The sequence below is a fragment of the Neovison vison genome, chromosome 1 (assembly GCF_020171115.1).
Source record: "Neovison vison isolate M4711 chromosome 1, ASM_NN_V1, whole genome shotgun sequence".
In the NCBI taxonomy this organism is placed as follows: domain Eukaryota; kingdom Metazoa; phylum Chordata; class Mammalia; order Carnivora; family Mustelidae; genus Neogale; species Neogale vison.
The window spans coordinates 178,586,354-178,612,477 of record NC_058091.1 but is presented as its reverse complement, the minus strand read 5'-3'; the positions used below and the strand labels follow the sequence as shown (position 1 = coordinate 178,612,477).

The 26,124-nt window shown below is 41.5% G+C and overlaps 1 protein-coding gene across 5 annotated transcripts in view; it reads right to left on the bottom strand.

Annotated features, from left to right (window-relative positions):
- The window catches only part of SNX24 (sorting nexin 24), a 166,579-nt gene that overhangs the window by 68,336 nt on the left and 72,119 nt on the right, over window positions 1–26,124 (bottom strand). For 4 of the 5 annotated variants that reach the window (XM_044263792.1, XM_044263767.1, XM_044263800.1 and 1 more), the window contains exon 2: window positions 7,096–7,179. In XM_044263792.1, coding sequence (XP_044119727.1) covers window positions 7,096–7,158 — 63 coding nt within the window. In that variant the 5' untranslated portion in view covers window positions 7,159–7,179. Of the gene's footprint in view, window positions 1–7,095; window positions 7,180–10,627; window positions 10,645–26,124 lie in introns of those variants that run through there. The other variant, XM_044263783.1, reaches the window with a different exon arrangement.

Here is a 26,124-nt window from a genome sequence, read left to right as displayed (position 1 = left end):
CTGAAATCATGATCTGAGCCAAAACCAAGAGTGGGATGCTCAATGGACTGGGCCACCCAGGCACACCAGTAGTGACCTTTTTCCAGAAAGGAACACAGATACTTTCCAGAGCACATGAATAAAAAGATGGAAATGGAACAAAAAAGGGAAGAGGGGGGAGCCTTTAGGGTAAAAGTCAATCTTTCACTCCGCCTTGGCCTCCCTCTGCCCCTAGAGTTCCCTCTAGAAACACAAGCCGTGGTGTCATGCCCCTGATTTAACCCCGTAAGGCAGCTCTGGGGTTCCTCTGAAATGTGTACTTCGTGAATTCGAATACAAGAATGGAATATTTTATTCAAGCCAAAAGGAGGCAGTCACAAAAAAGAGGGCAGTTTATTTAGACATGAACCAGCTCCCTATTTCCATGAGACCTCCAGGCTGGAGCTGAGAGCCAACCGCCGGGGAGGCCCAGACTCAGCAGCTGGCCCTGCTGGCGAAGCTGGTCTCCCCACTCCCGGGATCGTAGGCTTAGGGAGCTAAAGGAGGTCGAGCTGTTCTCAAGGACCCCCACTGCAACTGCCTGTCTCTAGGGGATGTGGGCAGAGGTCGCAGGGGCACAGGGGAAGCACGTGCAAGCTGAAGGCTCTCCCTGTCACCAGGGTCTGGGCCCGAGCAGTGTGGAGGGAACCACATGAATGAATCACTTCATTTTTAAAAAGGATACTATATGAAAAGTGAACAGAGGAGAACAGCGTCGGGCCCTGCCTGGGTTTCAGTGTGGTGCAGGTTCTGGGTTTCCCATCTAGGAGTGGAGAGCTCCAATGCGTCGGGCCCTGCCTGGGTTTCAGTGTGGTGCAGGTTCTGGGTTTCCCATCTAGGAGTGGAGAGCTCCAATAGACTTCCCAAGTGGAACGTGGGATAGAAATTACAGTGAGCTCAAACCCCATTTTTTTCACCCCAATTATTCCTCCAGTAATTCATAAATATGCATAATATCCTCCAAACATCCCATTGGCCAAATAATGCCCAATAAGAGCCCAACACTAGCAGGCAGTGAGGAAGATACAAAAAATAAGATGTGGTTCCTTTTATAAAAAATGAGTCTTCTAGTAGGACAAGACTTAGGGACAACCAAGTTTTAATGACCTCTTTGCCACATGGCATAGCAAAGGCAGAAAAAGTGATTTTCATACACTGGAGTGAATGGGGAGACTGGCTTGGTGGCCATTGCTGTCTTCTTATGAGAAAGTGAGAAATAAGGTCGACCAGAAAACAGGATTGTGGTTGACACAATAATGGCTCTCCCCAAAGATGTCCACTCCGGATCCTCGGAACCTAACACCGTGTCACAGTACATGGCTGAAGGGTGAGATTAAATCAAGCCTCTTGAGATGGAGACATTATCTGGGATTACACAGGTACGACCAAGGTAACCTCAAGGGAGAGGCTGAAGTGTCCCCGTCAGAGAGGGGAGATGTGAGGACGGGACAGAAGAAGACAGAAACAGAACCTGCAGGGGACTTAGTGCTGGCTTTCGAGACGGAAGAGGCCACAAACCGCAGACTGAGCAGCTTCCAGAAGCTGGAAAAGGCAGGGAAACGATTCTCTTCCAGAGCCTCCCAGGAGGAACTAATTAGAAGCTAATATAAAGAGTCTAAGATTACTGGCCTTGAGGGTCAAGGTCCATGATACGGTTGACAACACAGACCCACTGCAATGTATTTGGGAATGAAGAGGGAAAGAATGAAGAATGGAATGAAATGGTGCTTTAGGGAAACTGATCTGCACCAAAGGGTGAATCAGAAGACAAGGATCAGAAACAGAGCAATGCTTATAAAATGGTAAGACATTGGCTTGGGAGGGCAGAGGAGAAAGGGATAAGTTAAACGGTGCATAGTATACAAATTTTGAGGACTCAGGGGACTCCATCAATAGGACTTGATGACCCTGTGAATACGGGAGGTAAGAGAAAGGAGTGAGAGACACCTCAGGGTTTCAGACCTTGTGGCTTCAGTGCCTGTGATGGGGGGAGGTGGGTGGGGAGGGTTGTTGAAGAGAAGCGACTAAAAATAGAACCACACAATAGGACCTGTCAGACTTCAAGAGGTACTGGGATGCCCCATCATGTGGGATGCTGGTTGAATAGGCAGACAACTGGGCTTGGCTGGGTAATAACCCAGAATCTGCACGTCCGTCAACGCTGTGCTGATTCTGGGGGTTCAAAGCGCCTGCTATGAAACACACCCACCAGGAAAAGCTAAAAGAAAAAGGAATCAAATACTCCTCATAGCTCTGGATGACTGATGTGACCCAAAATCGCAGAGAGGGAGAACTGACCTAACAGAGAGCATACCAATGTAAAGCTTTTGTAAATGAAAATAAATGTCATAGCCATGGGGTCCTGCATGGAAACTACTTTCAGCCAATGGCGAATGTTTTATTAACAAGCCACGCAAACTGATGGGCAAGAACAAATGAGACCGCCGCAGAAAGACAATTCCAAAAGAGGGACGACAATGTCTAATAAACAGACTGAAGACCTACCAAGGAAAACAGAAGCAAGGCCACATACATAAATATAATTTCGGGGGGGTGAAGGGAGGGTAATATTCAAACCTGGTAAGATTTTGTGATACTTTCAAATATGCCAGTTGCGTTATAAATCTGCTATAACCATTTTGAAGCATCATTGGGCAATATACATCAGAGGCTATAAAAACATGCAAACCCTTCGATAGAGAATGCTTCTTTTTATCATTGAGCATGAGGAAACCATCCCGAGTACAGAAAAGATTAGATCTTATGAAGGCTATCAATAATTGGAAATTTACCAGGGATCCTGGGTAGCTCAGTCAGTTAAGTGTCTGCCTTTGGCTCGGTCATCATCTCAGGGTCCTGGGATAGAGCCCCGCATCAGGCTCCCCGCTTAGTGGGGAAGCCTGCTCTTCCCTCTGCCGCTCCCCCTGCTTGTGCTCTCTTACTCTTACTCTCTCTCAAATAAGTATCTTTTAAAAATGATTGAAAATGAACCATGTGATGCATATAATCGCCTTTAGCTCATAAAGTAACCCTATGAAGTTAGTACTGTCATTATTCCTATCCTACACATGCACTTAGGAAGACCATGCAATTTGCTCCAAGGACTTAAGATCCAGGAAGAGGTAAAGGCAGGCTCAGGAACATTCTGGCTCTAAAGAACTACACACTGAACTTCTGCACTAGAATTATCACCACACCGGAACACGGTTAGCACAGAAGCATTTGCTTTACTAATAGAAAAGATTCAAGAAAAGAGGGGCATCTGGCTGGCTCAGTCAGTGGAGTAACTGACTGTTAATCTCAGGGTTGCAATTTTGAGCCTTAGGTTGGGTGTAGAGATTGCTTAAAAATAAAATCTTTTTTTTTCCCTTGTGATGATTTTTTTAAATAATTTTTTTTATAAACACACAATGTATTATTAGCCCCAGGGGTACAGGTCTGTAAATCGCCAGGTTTACACACTTCACAGCACTCACCCCAGCATATACCCTCCCCAGTGCCCATAGCCCCAGCCTTCTCTCCCTAACCCCTCCCCCCAGTAACCCTCAGTTTGTTTGGTGAGATTAAGAGTCTGTTATGGTTTGTCTCCCTCCTGATCCCATCTTGTTTTATTTATTCTTTTCCTCCCCCCAAAGTCCCCATGTTGCCTCTCCACTTCCTCATATCAGGGAGATCATATGTCTTTCTCCGATTGACTTATTTCGCTAAGCATGATACCCTCTAGTTCCATCCACGTCATCGCCAATGGCAAGATTTCATTTCTTTTGATGGCTGCATAGTATTCCATTGTGTATATATACCACATCTTCTTTATCCATTCATCTGTTGATGGACATCTAGGTTCTTTCCATAGTTTGGCTATTGTGGACATTGCTGCTATAAATATTCGGGAGCACTTAGCCTTTTGGATCACTACGTTTGTATCTTTAGGGTAAATACCCAGTAGTGCAATTGCGGGGTCATAGGGTAGCTCTATTTTCAAATTTTGAGGAACCTCCAAGCTGTTTTCCAGAGTGGTTGCACTAGCTTGCATTCCCACCAATAGTGTAGGAGGGTTCCCCTTTCTCTGCATCCTCGCCAGCATCTGTCATTCCCTGAGTTGTTAATTTTAGCCTTAAAAATAAAATCTTAAAATAAAATTTCAAGAAACAAAGGATAAGAGGAATTATATATAGTAGGATAGTAGAAATATGTGTCAGTAACAATGGATAACTTCCCTGACCCCAAACTTTTTGCGAAGTTTAGGTTTATAGTCTAAAATTTATTGGAAAGGAAAAACAAAAACCAAAAAACCACCTCTTGAATGTTTTCAACAAATAGAAAGAAATCCTAAGAAATGTGTAAACAACTGGGATATTATCTTTGTATTTTAATATCAACAATTATAAAAATTGGGGGGAAGTAATAATCATTTAGAACTTTCCTTAGACGACCACACGAACTGTGAAATGGGTTAATGGTCTTAGTTTCTGCCTCAAAATTAGTCTGACAAGAAGCCAGGAGGCACACTTGTCTGCCTCTAGAGTATGGAGAAGAGCTCTGTGCCCATTATTCTAAAGATGCAAAGCGCTTGGTAAAGAACTCATGCATCATTTTCGAATTAACATGGGGACACAGGCCAAACACGCTTACCAAGTAAGAAATACAATGTAGAATGTCAGAAAGACCAGGACGCTGACCACACAGCAAACTGTGCAGACTGCCGAAAAGGGTGAGTATTTCCGGAAGATTAAATAAGAGATTTGACTGAATGTAAAAAGGAAATATACATATATAAAAAATAACATAAACATATAAAAATATAACACTTAAAACACATCACAAAATTCAAATATATAAACAGGGGTATCCAAATGGTCATAAAACAGTCAAACTATACAACATCATGGTAGCAAGCAATAAAACCTGAGCAAATTTTTTGCTGATTTTCATCCGTAACACAGTTTTCCAGTCAAGGCTACAGATTTCTGCTTTTTTCACATCCTGCCATGATTTATACTTAGCTATCTTCTATGGTCACCTTTAAGCCAGACCACATACAATTGCACTGGGGCAAGGAAAGGAGACATCTGGCAGCTGCTTTCTGTGCTACAATGTAGAAGTAAGTAAACACATAACTACAACTCTGCCTTATGAAGCTATTTTTATCTCTACATCTTTGTCGGGATGTTTTATTTTATTTTATTTTATTTTATTTTTCCAGTGTTCCAGGACTCATTGTTTATGCACCACACTCAGTGCTCCATGTAATACGTGCCCTCCTTAATAGCCACCACCAGGCTGTCAGGATGTTTTAAACATGCAAAATTGAGAAATTTGAGAATTTCTACTCTCAACTCTGGTAGGCCTACCGATATGATTACAGGAATAGCTAAAATTATTAACAGGAACTGCAGAATTTGAGGGAAGAGTCTGAGACACCTAGAAATTTTTTCTGACTCTGATTTTCTGAGAACTACCTATCAATCTTGGGCAGAAAATAAAATCCCGTTAGAGAACAGGAGGAAGGACCCTGCAGGGGTGAGTGGCATGGGAGTCTCTCATGCACGGTGGGCCTAATTGTCAGTCACCTGCTGTGCAGGGTGTGGAGTTGGTGGAGGAGGATCTGGTGGGGACCGCAAGGTTGTGTCAAGGTCATGGTGAGTTGGGAGGTGAGGAAGGGAGCCTGCCTTTGACAGGCCCCTTGGTCCATTCTTGGCTCTTGAAAGGCTGAGCAGGGGTTGCGGCTCTGGTTTTAATCTTAGTGTAGGAATTTAGTTCATGCAGTACCCTGAGGAAATCTCCCTAGAATCTGTTTCCTTGAAACACAAGCAAGCAAAAACAATCCCTCAAGAAGGCATGGAGACCCAGATTCCAAGTTTGCTCCTCTTTAAGACCCCTGGGTAGGAGTTTTATAAAGGCTAACGGCAACATCTGGTCTAAATCCACATCCACCTGCACTGTTTCTTTTGGAAGCAAAGCTGGATTTAACAAAATTTTAACAGAAGAATGACATGTATATTATCCCTTACCATCATAAGAGAAAAGTATACAGAGGGAAAGAGTTTCACTAATTTCTCTGTAATATCCTGTTAAAGTTTATACTCAATATTCCACTCTCCTGACTTAAAGAAAAAAAAAAGTGGGAAATCTAATTTTTAAAGAAACACTAAGAAACTTTTAGTATAGAATAAGCACATTGTCATGTCATTTATGTGCTAACAGTTCCCAGACACTTTAAGAGGTCTTCAATGAAATTAAAAGAATAGACTATCTTTCTTCATATTTACTTAGTATCTTCCCATCTAACTTCTTACCTAATAAAGTGACAGAAGTAAAGAAAATGGATCAGGGCATACATTTACATGTGCGTGCACACACTTACACTTATACATTCACGAGCTAGGTCCAGTTATCAAGATAATGTCAGTCCCTCAGTAATAATTCCTAACCTGCAAAACATTAAATTTTGGCAGAAAACAACAACAAAAAAATTTGCCCTTCTATTCTTTACTCTTTCTCCCCAAACTCAGCCACTCTTCCTGTATTCTTGTATCTTTTCTCTAAGACTTGTAACAATATGAATCCAAGAACTCAAACACCCATCTTGTCAAGTCTTTACAATGCAAAAGAATGATACATGTTCTCCTTACACACGTTCACCAAAGAGTCCTTGAATACACGTGCAAGTGCTTGAATACACGCGCCACACATGTTATCTTTTCCAGGAACGTATAAGTGTCCATTGCTTTTAATAAATTTCTCCCCCTACAATCACCATCTGCTTCCTTCTCTCCTTCTTGTAAAGCACGTGAGGTCTACTTGATGGAAAGGGTCGGGTCTGAGTCTGATTCTCTGTGAACCTCTCAAATTCCTGCAAAAGCTTGCAACTCTCATCTATTTATGTAAAAGATCTGAACAGAAAACCCACCGCCTCAGGAAGCACACTTTCAGGTGACTAAATAATTGAAAAGAAAACTTAATCCACGATCAAAGAAATCCTACTGTGCCAAGAACTATTCATGCTCTCAGAAAATAAAGAAAGCAGTTTTAACCGTACAGCATCTACCGTATAAGGAAAAAGGGGGGGGGAGTTACCTTTTTGTGCAAGGCGTGAAATTCGCTGTACCTTTTTTCAACAAAGTGTTTTCTTCCATTCATTAGCACTTCTATCTTAAACACCTAAGGAAAAAAAAAATAAAAAAAGATTAATTCCACCCGTTCAAAACCCTCAATCGTCTGATGTGGTAAGTTTGTGACCATGATATATTTCATCCCTTTAATTACAGTAGCTGATCCCCCAAAACCCAGAAGGCTCAGGAGACCCTGGGCCAACAGCACTGATTAATGAGCGCTCAGGCCAAATGCTTTAGTTAGTACAAACTGAAGTATCCCCTTAACGTGTCTAACAGAAACTGAAACGCGTTCACGAGCTCCTTAACGTCCTAATCAGAGCGCATTCCTCCCCTTACGATTGTTTCATCAAATGGGTATGATGGTATCAAAATAAAGCATTCGGACAAGAATGAGAGCCTGAGAGAAGGGACAGGCCCCAGCATTTCAGGTATGAGGACGATGACGGCTGTGCTGTGTCATCTCTAGGACAATCAGGCAAACGGCAGTGCATTTTAGGTTAATTCCTTCCTAACCTGCATATTCATCTCTAGTCTCAGCTGGGCCTTATTCTGCTGTTTGCAAAACAGGGAAAATGTAGTAAAGGCTCATTTTCCCGGCATGATGCCAGTGACAGGAGGTTGAAAGGCCAGAAGAAAAGGCTCTCTGAGTGTGCTAATTAGTAGGCACTAACATGACATTTTCTTGATTCTTAGGTCAGGGGGTCAAAACTGGGAGCAAGGGATGAGAAACATTGTGAAATGCTGATGAAAACACAATGTTCAGCTGGGGTAAGGGCAGGACGCTGGGTGAGAATGGAAGAGAAGGTGATCTGTTATTTTCAAGAGGGTGTCTTTGACTCCTGTTTTGCTGAGCAAGTTGTGGACGACGCCAAGATGATGGATATTGTTCAATGGTTTCGTAAGCCTAATTTCTTGTTTCAGTTGCTCTTCTGGAAAAAGCCAGAGTTGAGGTCACAGGACAGCAGAAAGTATTAGAAGCATGCTGACTTTAATTCTAAAGAAAACTTAAGTTAGCTCATGAAACACAAGGGCACACACTGACATTATGAAAACACATTCCCTGTGGCTCTACCTTGCTCCCTGACTCGTATGACTTTTCTTGAAAAGACAAAATTATATCATCAAACGCATAATGTGTTTGTAGATTTGTACTTTTTTGAATCAGAAACAAAATCTTGTGTCATATAACTCAGCAGAAGAAACCTGCTTTTTTTTTTTTTTAAAGATTTTATTTATTTATTTGACAGATAGAGCTCACAAATAGGCAGAGAGGCAGGCAGACAGAGAGGGGGAAGCAGGCTCCCTGCAGAGAGCCCCATGTAGGGCTCGATCCCAGGACCCTGGGATCATGACCTGGGCCGAAGGCAGAGGCTTAACCCACTGAGCCACCCAGGCACCCCGAAACCTGCTTTTATTAAAACAATTGGTAAATATTTACCAGTTCAATCAGTATCTTATAGTAACATTTGGTTTTTTAAGAAACCTCCTTAAAAAATACTTTCCTTTGGTCAATTTGTGAAAATACTCTCTTCTAAAAACAGATCCATATGCTTCCAAGTCTCGAATGTCTGTCTACCATTTTTAAGAAAAATATTCTGTTCACTAATTCACCAAAGAAAATTCCCCTCCCTCCAAGACGCTGCCAGGAAGAGGAGGAGGGAAACACCCTGAGAAACACGGACACGAGAAGATCAGCTTCAACACACAGGTTTGGTTAATAGGACACAGAGTGCCTTTTTAGCGTCAGGCCCCAGAGTTAAATCAGGACAATGTGGGAGCAGGAGAAGTACTTTCCATCTGCAGAATGGCAGGAAAGAAATGGAAGTTATGCTCCGAGTCCAGTTACGGGAGGCGTCATCATAAAACCCACCACTTTAATTGGCACGTTTGCTGCAGAAGCCACAGAAGCAGAAAGCTGAAGACTCGGAAAGGCTCAACCTACCGGGTCACCCTCTTGAAGGCTGGGGATGAGACACATTACACAGCAGCTGCCTCATGGAATGTCATCCCTTCTATCGACCAGATGGCTCCATTACCAAGTTCCACAGTTACTCTTCAGTCACTCAGTTTATGGGGGGTGGGGGTGGGGGCAGTTTGGACATACACACTCACACACACACCACACATGTACCTGCGTGGTACATTTTCATGCTATTATTTTTATTTTGTTGCTACTTCAAAAATGTACCATATCCCTTATATTGTTCAGACTTCTTTTAAATTTAATATCTTGGGAAGGAAGTTGGTTAATCAGAATTTCCAGGACAAACTGAAGGAAGAAATGGAACCAATGTAATAAATCTTATTTTCCTGAATTCCACAGCCGTAGTTTCTTTCTGTGGTTGTTGTTGGGGTTTTTTGTTTTTTGTTTTGTTTTTGTTTTTGTTTTAGTAAGTTTCTGATACATGTTGTCTCTGCTCCCTGGAAAATCTTTCTCCTGCTTTGTTCTTTTGGCAAACTCTGAGTAGCTATTACCTACCTCTAAGGTAGGGACAGCACAAGAAATGCTGGGAAAGCATGCAGCACAGTATCTGGTATTCATTCATTCATTCTTTCGTTCATTTATTTAGCAGATATTTACTGAGGGGCTGCAACGCACTCAGGGGTTGCTCTAGGCTCTGGGGATTCAGCAGTGAACAAAAGAGGCAAGAGCTCAGGCTTCCAGGTGCATCTATCCCACCTGGTGAGGGAGGTTGACTATAAATATATGAATGAATACAATGAAGTCAGGAAATAAAAAGCCCTGTGGAGTATAAGGCAGCAGGGTAATGACACAGAGCTGAATGAGGGTGTTGTTTCAGACAGCATAGTGTCAGAGAACGTCTCCCCAGGCAGAGTGGCAGTGAGAGGTGCAACATCTGGACACAAATGCCTGGAAAAGTCCTTGTCCACCTACTCCCAGTCTGAAATTCTGTTTACAGATTTTTTTTGAAAATTAAAGCCTAGAGCAGGGTGATTTCCAAGTCTGGTCAAGATGGTGTGACAGGGAGCAGATTCACTCTCCCACCAGAAACAATTCAAAATATGTGGGAAAGAAGGCTCTCAAGACACCAGACATGAGGAAATGAAGAAGAGTGAGAGACAAAAGAAACGAAGTTGAGCCCTATGGTTAGGCAATCAGAGCCCTGAGGGGAAGTGAGGGGAAGCCAGTTCCGTGGACAGGGTACTGGGCCAGAGTGAGCTGCACACAGACATGACTTCAGCGACCTGCCAGAGGTCTCCCTGCAGCATTTAGCTGAACCCTTGTCAAAACATGGCATTGGGGAAACTTACCCAAGGACAAGAAGACCTTAGTGAGAAGAGTGCTCAAAGCTCACAGATAACTGGGCATACAGCCTGTTACCAAATGCCAGGGTAGAAAACCTCATAATTCATGAAACATTAGTTAGAGTTCTCAAAAAGGTCTTGCCTTAGTAGTAGGACAAAATTAACAGTAGACTAACGGCCCTTTTAGTCCAGTATATATTAAAAAAAAAAAAAAGCTTTAGGGGCACCTGGGTGGCTCAGTGGGTTGAGGCCTCTGCCTTCAGCTCGGGTCATGATCCCGGGGTCCTGGGATTGAGCCCCGCGTCGGGCTCTCTACTGGGCAGGGAGCCTGCTTCCCTTCCTCTCTCTCTGCGTACTTGTGATGTCTCTCTCTCTCTCTCTGTCAAATAAATAAATAAAATCTTTAAAAAAAAAAAAAGCTTTAAACAAGACCTAAAGAATATAAACTATTTCCAAGTAACTTAACCACATGCCAGGACAAAGTTCAAGAATATTTTTAGGAATATAAAAATATCTAGTACCTAACAAGATAAAGTTCACAGGGTCTCGCATCCCATCAAAAAGAAGAAGGAAAGGGGGGGCAGTGGGAGAGATGGAGTGGCTGGGGAATGGACATTGGGGAGGGTATGTGCTATGGTGAGTGCTATGAATTGTGTAAGACTGGTGATTCACAGACCTGTACCCTTGAAACAAAGAATATGTTAATAAAATATGTTAATAAAAATAAATAATAAAGACAATCCTAAAATTTAAAAAAAAAAAGAGGCAGGAAAATACAACTCACAATAAGAAGAAAAACCAGTCGGGGCGCCTGGGTGGCTCAGTGGGTTAAGCCGCTGCCTTCGGCTCAGGTCATGATCTCAGGGTTCTGGGATCAAGTCCCGCATCGGGCTCTCTGCTCAACAGGGAGCCTGCTTCCTCCTCTCTCTCTCTGCCTGCCTCTCTGCCTACTTGTGATCTCTCTCTGTCAAATAAATGAATAAAATCTTAAAAAAAAAAAATTAAAAAAAAAAAAAACAACCAGTCAATAGACACTGATCCAGAAATCACACAGATGATAAAATCAGTAGACAAAAGCATTAAAATCACTATTACAAGGCAATTTCTTCTATATAGAAATCCAGAGGAAAGCGTGACCATGACGATGGGAGATACTAAAGAGACACACAGGAAGTCTGGGTCCCACTGATGAAATCAACAACATCGATAATTAAAACAAATACACTGGATGGGGTTTAAACAGACTAGACACTGCAGAAGAAAAGCTCAGTGAGCTTAAAGATGCAGAAACAGAAACTGTCCCAAAGGAAAAAAAAAGGGAACAAAAACTAAAAAATAGCTAAACAGAGCATCAGTAAACTACGGGACAACTTGAAAGAGAAGAATATATGTGTAATTGGAGTCCCCACAGGAGAGCAGAGACAGGAGACTGGGGCTGGCAGAAAAGACAAATATACTTAAAGAAATCATGACCAAAATTTTTCCAAATTTGATGGGAAACTATAACACCACAGATCTGAAAAAAACCAATGGATCCAAATACAAGAGACATGGTGGGAAAAAACCCCATAATCCTAGGCAAATCACAACCAAATTCTTTAAAACCAGTAAGAAAGAGAAAAATCTGAAAAGCAGCCAGGGAAAAAAGAGACATTAAGGAGAAAAAAACAAAGGTAAGTTGAATACCATATTTCTTCAATACTTTCATAAATAAGTAAGTGTATAAGAGTGAGTCAATGCATATATATTCCATTTATGTTTTACTGTCATAGCAATATGTTCTGTGTAATGCAGCTTATGTAAAATAAAATGTAAAAGTTAAGGCCAAATTTTTAATCATTATTTTTAAAGCATTTCAGTACTTCTGCCCAGTCAAATAGTAATAACAAGGGGACAAGAACAACAAGGATTTTTCTAGTACTTATGAGCAGCCACAGTTCTGAGCTCTTTACTCATAATAACCACTCATTTGGTTCTCACCACTCCAAATGGAATAGGTAGTATTATCCCCATTTTACATGTCAGGAAACTGAGGCAAGGATTAAGTAACTTGACCATAACAGGGCTGCATTTTGAACCCAGCAATTTAGTTCCTGAACCTGCCCTTCTAACCACTGCATAATACTGACTCTCAATGAGCAGAGTTTAGATAGTCCCATTTCTTGGAGGAAATGTTCTGGAGTTAGGACAACACCTTCCATTCATTCCTCCCTGGAGGTTTTGTCCCCTAGATGGGCTTCTGAGGAGCATAAGACAGCTGGCAAGGTCAGGGCTCATGGTGTCATGAGGTCTTTATTCTCAAATCTTTGGAGGCTGTGCCCCTTTCAATGGAACCAGACCAATAATCTCTATAAAAAGCATACAACTCTGTAGAGTAGAAGGATACTTTTTTATATTACCTCCTCCTGTCAGGATCTGTGCCCACACTACCCCCTCAATCTCCTTATAATGTGGTTCCAAATGTTAACTTGTATGGCTTTCACTTAAAAAAAAAATAGTATGGACTTATCAAAAAAGGTTTCAAAAATTCCAAAGACTGTAAACTTAAAAGTTTAAGTTTCTTACATAGAAACTTGTGTAGTCCGTGCCAACTCAAGAAGGATCTTAAGCATTCTTTCACAAATTGTCCCCAGACATATAAGCTCTGTATGTACACATGTATACATAAGTTGTTACTTTATTACACTAACTGTAGCCATATCATAGGCTCCTACTACCTCACTTCTATTAATTTTATTTTTTACCTTATTTTATTTATTTAGTACATGTTGAATATCTTATCAGCACATTTTGCAATGCCCAATTCTTTAATGGCTACCTAGTACTCCTATGTATATTTGTTACCAAACTTTAATTAATTAGGACCCTAAGGTAGATATGAAGTCACTGTACTTTTTTGTACCATACACACTCAAGTATATATGGATGTTTATATAGTTGATGCATGAACAACATGGGGGTTAGGGGCACCAACCCCCCATGTAACCGAAAACCCATGTATAACTTTTGACCCCCCCCCAAAACTTGGCTACAAAACTAGCCTACGGTTGACTGGAAGCCTTCCTGTTAACATAAACAGTTGATTAACATTATTTATATGTTACATGTATTGTATACTGTATTCTTACAATAAAGTAAGCTAGAGAAAAGAATATGTTAAGAAAATCATAAAGAATACATTTAGAGTACTGTACTATACTTATTGAAAAAAAAATCCACATAAAAGTAGACCCACAGAGTTCAAACCCACACTGTTCAATGGCCAACTGTATATGTTTATGTATTTTATTTATATATAATTATAGACATCCTTGTTTCTGTACACATACTTACACACACACACACACACACACACACAGGATAAATTACCAAAAACTTTGCCAATTTACCACCCCCCCTGCAATTCACAGAGTTACACAACAGCTAACAGGATATGGAATGTCTGGCCCATCCTAACCAACACTGGCTATTGGTCACTTTGGCAAGCTGGTGAGTGAAATGAGAATTAATTGTATGTATTTTAACCAGTGTGTAGAGTGGCATAAGTTTCCATTCCAACTATCTCACATAAAATCACACAGACGTCCCACCTCCCTGTATAACCCTCTATTCTTGGAGATATCCTTGTCCTCAAAGATTTCCAGAAATCCCTCTGGATAAAGCAAGGAAGGCTTCATGTAACTAAAAAAACATAATAAGATTTCCATTTAGGTTTGCTTAAAAAAAAAGAACACATACACAAATTATATTGTTCATGTGACTAAATTCTAGCCACAGTCCTGGGAACATTATTAAGTTATTACATTTTAGTTGAAAAGGAAAATAGATACATTAAAGACAAGATTTCCTTTCCTACTACTTGTAGTTTTCATTAAACGTTAGAGCCACTTTTTTTTTTCCTTTGTGATAGTATCTCTGCGATCTGGAAGTCCATGATAAAATATTTCAAAATTTGGGTCTAAACCCAATTTTCCAGGAATGTGTTTTAAGAGATAAAATAAACTTAAGTTAACGAAGGATTTAACTCATATTCCAGGCAGAACAGCCTCCTGACTTCAGAAGCTCATACTTAACAAAGTTCCTCACTTCTAAGCAAAGCAAATACAAATTTTTTCCTGTAACAGGCTAAAAATATCTAATAAATAATTTAAATGCCTTCCAACTATAGGTGGGGATTCTATATACAAATAAAGCTTGGGGTGCCTGGATGGCTCAGTCAGTTAAGCATCTGCCTTTAGCTCAGGTCATGATCCCAAGGTCCTGGGATCTAGTCCCATGCCACACTCCTTGCTCAGCAGGCAGTCTGCTTTTCCCTCTCCCTGCCACTCCCCCAGCTTAGGCTCTCTGTCAAATAAATAAATAAAATATTCTTTAAAAGCACACACACACAAAAATCAAATAAAGCTTAAAGTCCAGAGCTCCAAGTGCTCTGGGTCACAAAACTGTTATGCTGAGAACATGAGATAGCCACAAAGGACAACTACCAGCTTCAAATATGACTTTTCTTATTTATGTTTTAATACTTGCTCAATTAGAACAACATGCCCTGAATATTAACTCTAGGCTTAAAATCAACTCTGGGTTTGAAATACTCTCTTTCTTGACTTGGAACAAACAAGAAAGATAAAATAAAATTTAAAAGATTGTTATTTCACTTATAAAAAGCTACACCTCTAAAAGAGCCATTTACTGTGTGCCTGTTGGGAGCCAGGCTTTTTTTTTTTTTTTTTTTTTTTAAAGATTTCATTTATTTATATGAGAGAGAGAGAATGAGAGAAAGAGAGCATGAGAAGGGGCAGGGTCAGAGGGAGAAGCACACTCCCTGCCGAGCAGGGAGCCTGATGAGGGACTCTATCCCGGGACTCCATCCCAGGACTCCAGGATCATGACCTGAGCCAAAGGCAGTCACTTAACCAACTGAGCCACTCAGGGGTCCCCAAGGGAGCCAGGCTTTTAACATGTATGAATTCATAGGACAGTTCTTTTAGGAGGGAAACATGGTAAGAAATCCTCTCATTATAAATTATTACGATATTCAATGACTAGGTATACAGTTCAATAAAACTAGTGTAAAATTTTAATTTGTTCTTATTCTGAGGCTTAAATCATATTTCTTCTAATCCAAGATGCCACATGGATCAGCTGAGAGGCATTATTAATGTTATTATACTTGGTTGCAGAGAAACTGCTAAGAGCTTTCTTCATGCCTTAGAAAACATGTAAATTTCATGAATTTTAAAATATTTTTTAAAAAAGACTGTTTCAAATAAACCACTGCTTAAGGAAAAAGAACAGTTCTATAAGTAATCGTCACTAGAGAACAGCTCTGTAAGAACTGGGCACTAATAAATGTGTTTTTTTAAAAACGATGCCTCTTTGCAAAGAAAATTCATGACACCAAAAGGGCCCTCCCCCCCACCCAAATAAGAAAAATCTCTGACAAAAGAACAAAAACTAATTAAGAAAAACAAATGTAGAGCAAGAGGAAATATTAAGGACAAAAAAGAAATCTAAGTTTCCTAAGATGGGAAGATCAAAAGTATTTACCATATCACAGGGAAAAATAAGGTGTTCTACCTACTCTGGATTTTTTTTTTTTTTAATTACAGTAATGAAGAAAAAAAAAAACGGCCAAATACAGTTGAAAAAAAGCAGCAACAAAGATTAGGCTGACCCCAAACTTTTTCTCTGCCACACTAAATGCCTCCCCTACAAAATGTAGAACTATATCAGCAAAGTTTAGTAAAACTATTATTTCATAATCATCTAAATTATCACTCACATAGAAAGGCACAGAAAGGCCATTTCAGCTGTGAGCAAACTCAGAAAATGAATACCCTATACATACTTTTTTTTAAAAAGATTTTTATTTTACTTATTTGAGAAAGAGCACACATGTGCACATGATACACTCAGGTGGGGAGAGGGGCAGAAGAAGAGGGAGAATCCTTGAGAAGACTCCCCACTGAGGGGGTAGCCCAAAGTGGGGCTTAATCCCAGGACGCTGAGATATGACCTGTGCTGAATCCAAGAGTTGGCTCTTAACCAACTGAGCCACCCAGATGTTCCCTAACTCCCACATGCTTTTTGCAAAAAATTAATGAAGATGTAGAATTGTCAATGGACAGAAGAACTCAAAAATATATAAAAGTAATATGTTTTTATATATTTGATATACTCATTTTTATATATTTGTTTATACAGTTTTAAATATATTAAATATATTTTAATATTTTAAATGTATAATTTATATTTTATATATAAAATATATAATATATAATAAAATAATAAATATATAAAAATATGTACCAAAGTACCTATCAAAAAGTATATTTAACAATAATACAGAAGGCCAGCCATTGTTGTTGTCATCATCAAAGACTATGATGCTGGGACACTGTAAATGAATACAGAGGAAGGCAACATTATCCAGCAGCTGTTATTAGGAGGCAGCTGAGGCCATTCCCAGCAGGAAACACACAGGGGTTTCATGGTCACGTGGACACAGCTTCCTCACAGGCCACTCTGTTGCTTGTGTCTGCAAAGCTTGCTGGGCAGGGGAGTTGGGTGTTGGGGAATGGGGTGGCTGGGTGATGGACACTGGGGAGGGTATTGCTATGGTGAGTGCTGTGAATTGTGGAAGATGATGAATCACAGACCTGTGCCCCTGAAACAAATAATATGTTTTATGTTAATAAAAAAATATTTAATAAAACACACACACACACACACACACACAACCAAAGAAAGCGGCTTGTAGTTAAAGTACTGGGTGTGCAGACAAATCTGCAGAAATTTGCAGAAATTTATGGTCTCCAGAAATCCATAGAAAACCGGCTCATAATTCCACACCCAGGCAAATCAAGAAGGTAAAGGGCTCTTTCCAGATACGCAGGAGCATTTTATGGATTATGTAGACTCTGGTGAAATAATCTCTGAAGTTACTTCTTAAAAATGGAATGTAAGGGGTGCCTGGGTGGCTCAGAGGGTTAACGCGTCTGCCTTCGGCTCAGGTCATGATCTCAGGGTCCTGGGATGGAGCCCCACATTGGGCTCCCTGCTCAGCGGGAAGCCTGCTTCCCGCTCTCTCTCTCTGCCTGCCTCTCTGCCTACTTGTGATCGCTGTCTGTCAAATACATAAATAAAATCTTGAAAAAAAAAAAAACGAATGTAAAGAAGAAGCCAAAAAACTGTGCCCCTAACCTAGAATGAAAATGCTAGAAAAATCCTAAAATGGCAGCTTGGTAGCCTGAACAATATTCAAATTAGAATAAGAAGCCAGACGGTTCCAAGAAGCATGCCAAAGAAAACTGATATGATTAATATTAATTATAGAAATAGAATCATAGAAATTAATAGAAATAGGAATTTCAGAAAATAAGCCTTTAGTGATGGTCTGTGAAGGAAAAAAAAAAAAAGCTGCTTAAAGAGTCCAAGAAAACCAACCAAACAAAATGGATACAATTCCAAATATAAAGCAAAATAAATGAAACAATATTTGGTACGGTCCAGAGAAGAAAAAAAGAGTGGATGTTTAAGATAATGCTGGGAACAGTTTCCACTGAGCAGATTTCATAATTTTTAAGAAGACATTTCATCCTCCACATTTCCAAACACTTGATTACACAGTGAAAATATACATAAACATACATACACGGACCTATAATTATACTATTGGGAACACCAACTATTGTACTCGGTTTTTAGAATCACTATACACAACCTAAGACAATTCTTTTCACAGAACAGATTGTAAACATTTTTTTTGTCGGTATAAAAGGTAATGAAGTAACTAGCAGAAAACAAGAGGTGAGTGGGGAAAGAAAGCAAACGGGGTACAAATTGTGTTCATCTTATAGAACTGGAAGGCAAAGAATGCCGCTAAAAATCGGTCAGGAGGGGCACCTGGGTGGCTCAGTGGGTTAAAGCCTCTGCCTTCGGCTCAGGTCATGATCCCGGGGTCCTCGGATCGAGCCCCGCATCCGGCTCTCGCTCAGCAGGGAGCCTGCTTCCCCCACTCTCTCTGCCTGCCTCTCTGCCTACTTGTGATCTCTGTCTGTCAAATAAATAAATAAAATTAGAAAAAGAAATCAGTCAGGAAAGTGCTTCAAGTTACAGTGTACTAAATATAAAGCCACGATGTTCATTTTTAATGATGAAATTGAAATCATATGCATAGTGGGAACCGAGTATGGAGGGGAGGTAATACAGGGCAGGGGTGCGTAAACTCAGTTTCTAATTAAAAGTTGAGGGACACTAAGGGTTTTCCAAGATTCAGACATCAAGAAACAGAGTTTTGGATGTACTATTTAGAGTCTGGGTGCTTAAATAAGCAATGTTTCAACTCACTTATGATTCTAGAATGTGTTAGATATATTTTGTCTTCCCTTTTACATGTTTATGTAGTATTAGAAATTTTTCCATATATATGTGTGTGTGTGTATATATAATTTTTCAGAAATCCTAATAATGGCATTGTCTCTGCTAAATGTTTTAGTTTTTAATCTCTCTGGTTATAAAGGGAAAATTTTCCTCCTGAGTTCAGTGATATTTATAAAATTACAGGTTTTCAGTTTAAACCCTAGTACTAATTTTAGCTGCATCTCTCTGACTGATTATTTGATTATGAAGTCTTCATTTTTCTTTTCCTCTTAAGCTGCATCTATATGACACAAATTCAATCAATCAATTCAGGGTGAGGGGAAAAACGCACTCAAATACATCAGGTCATACATGTTGATGGGCTAACACAGTTTTTCATTAGTTTCAATATCTTATCACTTTGACTCAGACTTTCTGTAGAAAGTGAATAGTGGTGGTTCTTTGCTTACCTGAACTGTTGTGACAATACATCAAACAGTATATTAAATAATGAAGCATTCTGAAACACAGATGTTTAATGATCTTTATTATTCTCTTTTATATCCTGCTTTGAAAGCAGGAGAAGAGATAAATTTTTATCTGCACTACTTACTAATTTAGGCAAATCACTAAACATCTCAGAGTCATAGTATCTCCATTCCTAAAATACGAATGATAAAAGCATGTCACATGATCTTAGTTTGTGGGATAATTAATGTCTTGGTGCATTCTGAGATGCTTGCTTTTTGAGTGCTTCCTACGTATGATGCAGTGTTCAAGGCACTTTCATTTATTAAATGGCTTGACCCACATGAGACCCTATGAGTACGTACTATTATTACTCCCACTCAAAATGTGAGGAAATCAAACCATACAGAGGCCCATAACCTAGACACAGAACTAGAAGTGGAGTTATAAACTCACATAGTCTGGTTCTGCAATCCCCCACCAACTACTATAGAAATGGTGGTTAGCAAACCCATCATCCTAGCCTTTATGGTGCCTACACACTAGAAAGAGAGCAATTAATAAAGTAGCCAAAACAATGTATAATTCTGATGTATGATACAAATCATAAAGGTAATAAAAAGCTAACTGAGCTATATTCAATATAAAACACATATTTAAAAAAATCTGTTTGCATTAAGGGAAAATAGGATTTGCTCTCCAGAATCTGGGAAGCTTTCTTTCAAGAGCCAATGTTTCTGAACAGACCTAGAGCATAAGTAGGCAAAGATGAAGGGCACGCACTAAGCAGAGCAAGTGCAAAGGGCCTGAGATAGCAGACACAGGAGGGAGCAGCTGAGTGTAAGTGCAGCCAGCCTAGAAAGACAGCATCTCTGTAAGACACTAGATGGCAGACAAATAGCAAGCTCCATTCAGTGGCTCAACAAGGATAATTACCAACCATGTGCCAGGCTTCGTTCTAGTCCCTGGAGACGCCAACAGTGATGGACCATAAGATTCCATTTAAAACACTGAAGAGGGGCACAGACAATCACACAGGTAAATGCAGGTTAGCTGGTAAGTGCTACCAAGGAAAACAGAACTGGGTAATGAGGACAGAAAGGGCCTGGATGAAAGCGTCATGTGGGGTGGTCAGGCAAGGTCTTACAGATCAAGTCCTATCTGAGCAGAGACCTTGTATTAGTTTTCTCTTCCTGCTGTACAAACATAACGCTCCATTTCTTCTCTCACATTTGTCGGGGTGAGGAGTCCCGTGTGCCTGGCTGGTTTCTCTACTTCAAGTCTCATGGGGCTAAAATCAAGGTACTGATGGGGTTGTGTTCCCTTTAGGGGTTCATTGGGAGAAAATGTTTCCATTTCCTCATGGTTACAGGACTGGGGGCCCCATTTCCTTGCTGGCTGTTAGCTGAGTACACATCTCCCAGCTTTTAGAAGGTGCTTGCATTATTTGTCTTGGGACCCCCTTTCTCCATCTCCAAAGCCAGCAGCAGCAATCCTTGTAGGTGTTCTCTGATCTGCTTGTGTGCATCTTCTTCCACTTTGAAGAATTACATCCTGTTGAATCCAGGATGTAAGGAAATACAGGTATTCCCCAATTAATGAATGATGCTGGACTCAGCCAGATCATCCAAAATAGGCTCTGTGACTCAAGGTCCTTAACCTTAATCACATCTATGATGTCCCTTTTGCACAGAAGATGACAGATTCATAGGTCTGGGGACCAGGGTGTAGACATTCTTGGAGGTCTGTTATTCCCTTTAGCATAGACCTGAAGGAAGTGAGACTCTCTAGGGTGGGCAGAGGGGGGATCCCTGTGAATACCTGACATATCTGCGTGCCTAGAGCGACCAGGAGGGAGGAGAGTTAGTTAGAGAGATCTGAGTGGTGGTGCAGAGCAGTGAGTAAAAGCAGACACAGGAGGACGGACTGATAACTCAACGCGGAGTCTGTTTACCAAATGAGGAATCAAATATAACAGGGAGGTCTGGGGTCTGAGCAAGTGGACGGACGGTGGTGCCATCCTGAGCTGGGAAGACTGGGCATTAGCCAGTCTACGGCAGCAGAAGGGAGTTCGGTACCGGCCACGGTGAGTTCCAGATGCCTGTGAGACACCAAGGAAAGATGCACAGCAGCGATGAATGTGGAGTCTGAGTCTTAGTCAGAGATAGAAATTTGGAAGTCATCAGAGTGTGAATGCAATTTATTTTTTATTTATTTTTTTAAAGATTTTATTTATTTATCTGACAGGCAGAGATCACAAGTAGGCAGAGAGGCAGGCGCGGGGTGGGGGGAGAGCAGGCTCCCTGCTGAGCAGAGAGCCCAATACGGAGCTCGATCCCAGGACCCTCGGATCATGACCCAAGCCGAAGGCAGAGGCTTTAACCCACTGAGCCACCCAGGCGCCCCTGTGAATGCAATTTAAAGCCACAAGACCTGATCTGAACGTGGAAGATGTTTATCTAGGGGTGTTGAGATCATAATGGGGTTTATGGTTTTACCATTTTAGCAATGAGAAGCCTCTGGTGCATTTAAAAAGTGTTCTTCCAAATTAAACTTCTCCAGCTCATGGAACTGTCCTTCAGACGACCTGCTGCTCAGGTCTGGCACCTCGACCACCTTTTGGACAAAACACAGTTTGGGGGTGCCTGGGTGGCTCAGTGGGTTAAGCCTCTGCCTTCAGCTCAGGTCATGATCTCAGGGTCTTGGGATCGAGCCCGCCTTGGGCTCTCTGCTCAGCAGGGAGCCTGCTTCCCCCTCTCTCTCTGCCCGCCTCTCTGCTACTTGTGATCTCTGTCTGTCAAATAAATAAAGTGTTTAAAAAAAAAAAATCACAGTTTGGCATTGTTTCTTCTAAAATGTTGAATCCAGGATGTAAGGAAATACAGGTATTCCCCAATTAATGAATGGATTGCATCTCCAAAGTCCATTGTTGAAGCAGTATAAAACTCAGCAGGGTTTTTCTTATAGAATAAGTCCAAAAGACTCCAACCCATTAAAAAAAAGAAAAAAAAAAACCCTCCATAGGTAGCCCATAATTTGCATAAATTACAATACTAACATTATTATTTTGCTCATCAGATTTGCAGTATAACACACTGGTTAAAGGTTCTAGGTCTTCAGTCAAACTGCCTGGGTTTGAATCCTGTGTTTTCTCTTGCTCTCCATTGGGCTCTACAAACACTCCATGATTTGGGGAAAGTTATTTAACATGTCCCCATCTCAAGTTCCTCAGTTACAACACAGAGCTTCCAAAGGTACCTTTCAGACAGGTTTACTGTAAGGATGAAATGTGATGATCCAGGAAAATAATGTGCCCCACTGTCTGGCATTCGGTAGGAATCCTAACAAGAGTGTCACCTCCTGAAGTCAGTATCAACATCTAGTCACGGCTACAAGTGTTTCTCTATCCGCACGGGGAAGGGGAGACCTCTTGCAGGACGGAAAGGGGGAAAAGATGATCTTACGTGAGATCACCTCGCTGACCATATCCGTCCGTCCCTACAGGTAAGAGGGGCTCTCTTCTCCTTCACCAGAGCTGGTTCACCCTGCAGGGTATACGCGCGGTGGGCTTCCATGCCCTCCTCTGTCAACGCTCACTGAGAACCCACGGTACGAGGATGGCATAATTTTTCTGAAAACCGATTCTGTCATCCATATCATGAGCCACTGTCTTCACAAAACTTTGGGTCTTCTGCAAATGTGAAGTGCTTTCCTCCATCCTGGCCCGAGATCTCACTTCCCAACCTGCCAGCTGCTCTCTCTGCCCCACGCTTGCCCTCTAACCATCTGTTTCAGAGCAGCCAAAGTGGCCCCTGGCCATCCTCCATCAGACCACACTACTCCCCTGCTGACATCTTTCCGGTGGACGTCCATCACTCCGAGAACAGAATTCAGGTCCTTACCTTCGCACTGCCAGACTCCACACCACCTAGCTCCGGGGCCCGTCCCTCTCCTCCATTCCTCTAGCACAAGCCCTCTTCTTCCCCATGGTCCGGCTGTGCCAGCCTCCTTGTTGACTATCAGAGGGATGGAGCACGTTCCCAACTCTGGAGAAGTGCTTCTACCTAAAAGATGCCCCCTCACTTTTTCCAACTGCTGTTCCCGGTCATCTTCTTTGAGGGTCTGTCTTATCTAACGACTCCATCTGAATCAGGGACTCTAGTCCTGCCCCTCCCCATTCTTGATCCTCAGACCTGGCCTCACTTTTCCACTTTGCACATACCATGGGTCAGCGTGTGCGTGCGCGCGCGCACACACATACACACACACACACACACACACGATGTTGGGGTTGGTTTACGGTCTATTCTTCCACAATAATCACAAGCTCTATAAGGAGGCGCCTCACCTGTTTTGTTCACTGTTAGAGCCCCACTGCCTTCAACAGCACCCGGCAACAAAACAGGTTGAGCCTACGATGTAAATGAGGAAGGAAAGAGAGAAAGAAAAAGGGAACAAGTCATCCACAGGAGGACAACACACTAGGATGAACATGACTACACCTTAGGCCAGCTCAGCAGTCTTATGGCAAAAAAAGTAAGCTGGGTTATTTTTGTTAGGAAGAACAATCAGTAAGTTAGACATGACAGAGTCAGACTGTGCAGAATAAGATGGTTTCTTACAGAAAATTGGTTGTAGATGGTCAAAAGCATACTGTTCATGAGGATCTGAAAGTGATGAAAATAAATAAAAGAGCTCTTTTATTATAAGAAACTGGTAGCCTTTTTTTCCTAGTTTGTATTTCTAGTTTGTATTTCACTTAATACATTAATAATGACTACCATTTGTAGAAGCTACACGATATGGCAGCTAGAACAATCTGGAGTCAGACATACCTGACATCCAGACCTGCCACTTGCAGGGAAGTGGGGGGGAAAAGCAAAATTTCATTTGGGAAATCAAATATTCACGTGCTAGCTGTGTTTCCTTATAGATGTTGCTTATCCACTTCAAGCCTTATTCTCCCCATCTGTAATATAAAGAAGATAATACCTACTGCTTGGGGCTGGTGATGGAGTAAATAAATAAGACAAAACATATAAAGCACTTAGCACCCAGCCTGGCATATGGTTGGTACCCCATACATTCCAGTATCTTCCTGAATATCATTGGGTTTCTTACAAATCTAAATGGAATTTGAGCCTATTAATTGCCTTTATTTCTCCAACACACCATGAAGTACCATGATGCACTAGGCTTCTTTCTTTCTTTCTCTTTTTTAAGATTTTATTTATTTATTTGACAGACAGAGATCACGAGTAGGCAGAAAGGCAGGCAGAGAGGGGGAAGCAGGCTCCCTCCTGAGCAGAGAGCCCGATGCGGGGCTCGATCCCAGGACCCTGAGATCACGACCTGAGCCGAAGGCAGAGGCTTTAACCCGCCGAGCCACCCAGGCACCCTTAGGCTTACTTCTTAAAAACATATTCTTAAAAAAAAAAAAAAAAAAAAACTACATGATTCAAAATATCAAAAACTTTAAAGCATTCTATATATATTTGGGGAGAGAAAGAATTTTTTAACCAAAAAAAGGTGTAAAGAGTAAGCTCTAGTGGTTGAGAATTACTGGTCTCATTCAAGATGAGTGGGGTTCCATATTTTTATAGGCACCAAGAAGATGAGATTGTCCTAAGTTCTTTCAATACTAAATATATTTATGAGACCTCAGAAAGGGAAGGCTGCTTGGCCACAGGCAGTCTGCAGTATGAGTGCCAGCTTCAAAGCTCTGCTCCTTGGCACTGAAATATGGGCGGAGAGGAGGTGGAGATGGACGAAATCTATGGCCATGAAAGGGTGCAGACCATTTTGTCAACTCTACAACTGAAGATCCTAAAAAAGACACCCTGTTGTTCCTGTTGAGAGCAGAGAGGCTTCTGTTCTACCGACAGGCGTTAGAGAGGATCTGTCCATATTTTTAAAATGCCCTCCTACAAGAAGCAAGCAAGCTCTTAAAGATTTTAGAACTCTCAGCCTTCTTTCCAAGCTCAGAATTTCAGTTCTTCTTAAGAAAAAAATATCTATCAAGTGTTTTATTGTCCCAATATAAGCTTGGTTTAAAACTGTCACACTTGAAGGGGCGCCTGGGTGGCTCAGTGGGTTAAAGCCTCTGCCTGCAGCTCAGGTCATGATCTCAGGGTCCTGGGATCGAGTCCGGCATCGGGCTCTCTGATCTAGAGCAGAGAGCCTGCTTCCTCCTCCTCTCTCTCTCTCTCTGCCTTCCTCTCTGCCTACTTGTGATCTCTGTCTGTCAAATAAATAAATAAAATCTTAAAAAAAAAAAAAAAAAACTGTCACACTTGCGGTGCCTGGATGGCTCAGTCAGTTACGCCTCTGCCATCAGCTCAAGTCATGATCCCAAGGTCCTGGGACAGCCCTGTGTCAGGCTCCTTGTTCAGTGGGGAGCCTGCTTCCCCTTCTCCCTGACCCTATTTGTGCTCTCTTTCTCTCTCTCTCTGAAATAAGTAAAGCTTAAAAAATAAAGCTGTTGGGTGCCTGGGTGGCTCAGTGGGTTAAAGCCTCTGCCTTTGGCTCAGGTCATGATCCCAGAGTCCTGGGATTGAGCCCACATCGGGCTCTCTGCTCAGCAGGGAGCCTGCTTCCCCACCCCCCCACCCCCCACCCCCCCCACTCCCCCACCGCCCACCCCCCGCCACCCCACTCTCTCTGCCTGCTTCTCTGCCTACTTGTTATCTGTGTCAAATAAATAAATAAAATCTTTTAAAAAAAAATAAAGCTGTCACACTGTAAAGACAATGATGATGGTGGTCTTCTTTATCCAAGTATTTATTGAGGACTTTGTGTGCTAAGCCCTGTTCAAGGTGTCTGAAGTCTCTGAGTGAAGTAAAGTGACAAAGAGCTCTGCCCTCAAGAAACATTGATTCCAGCAGGGGAGATGGAT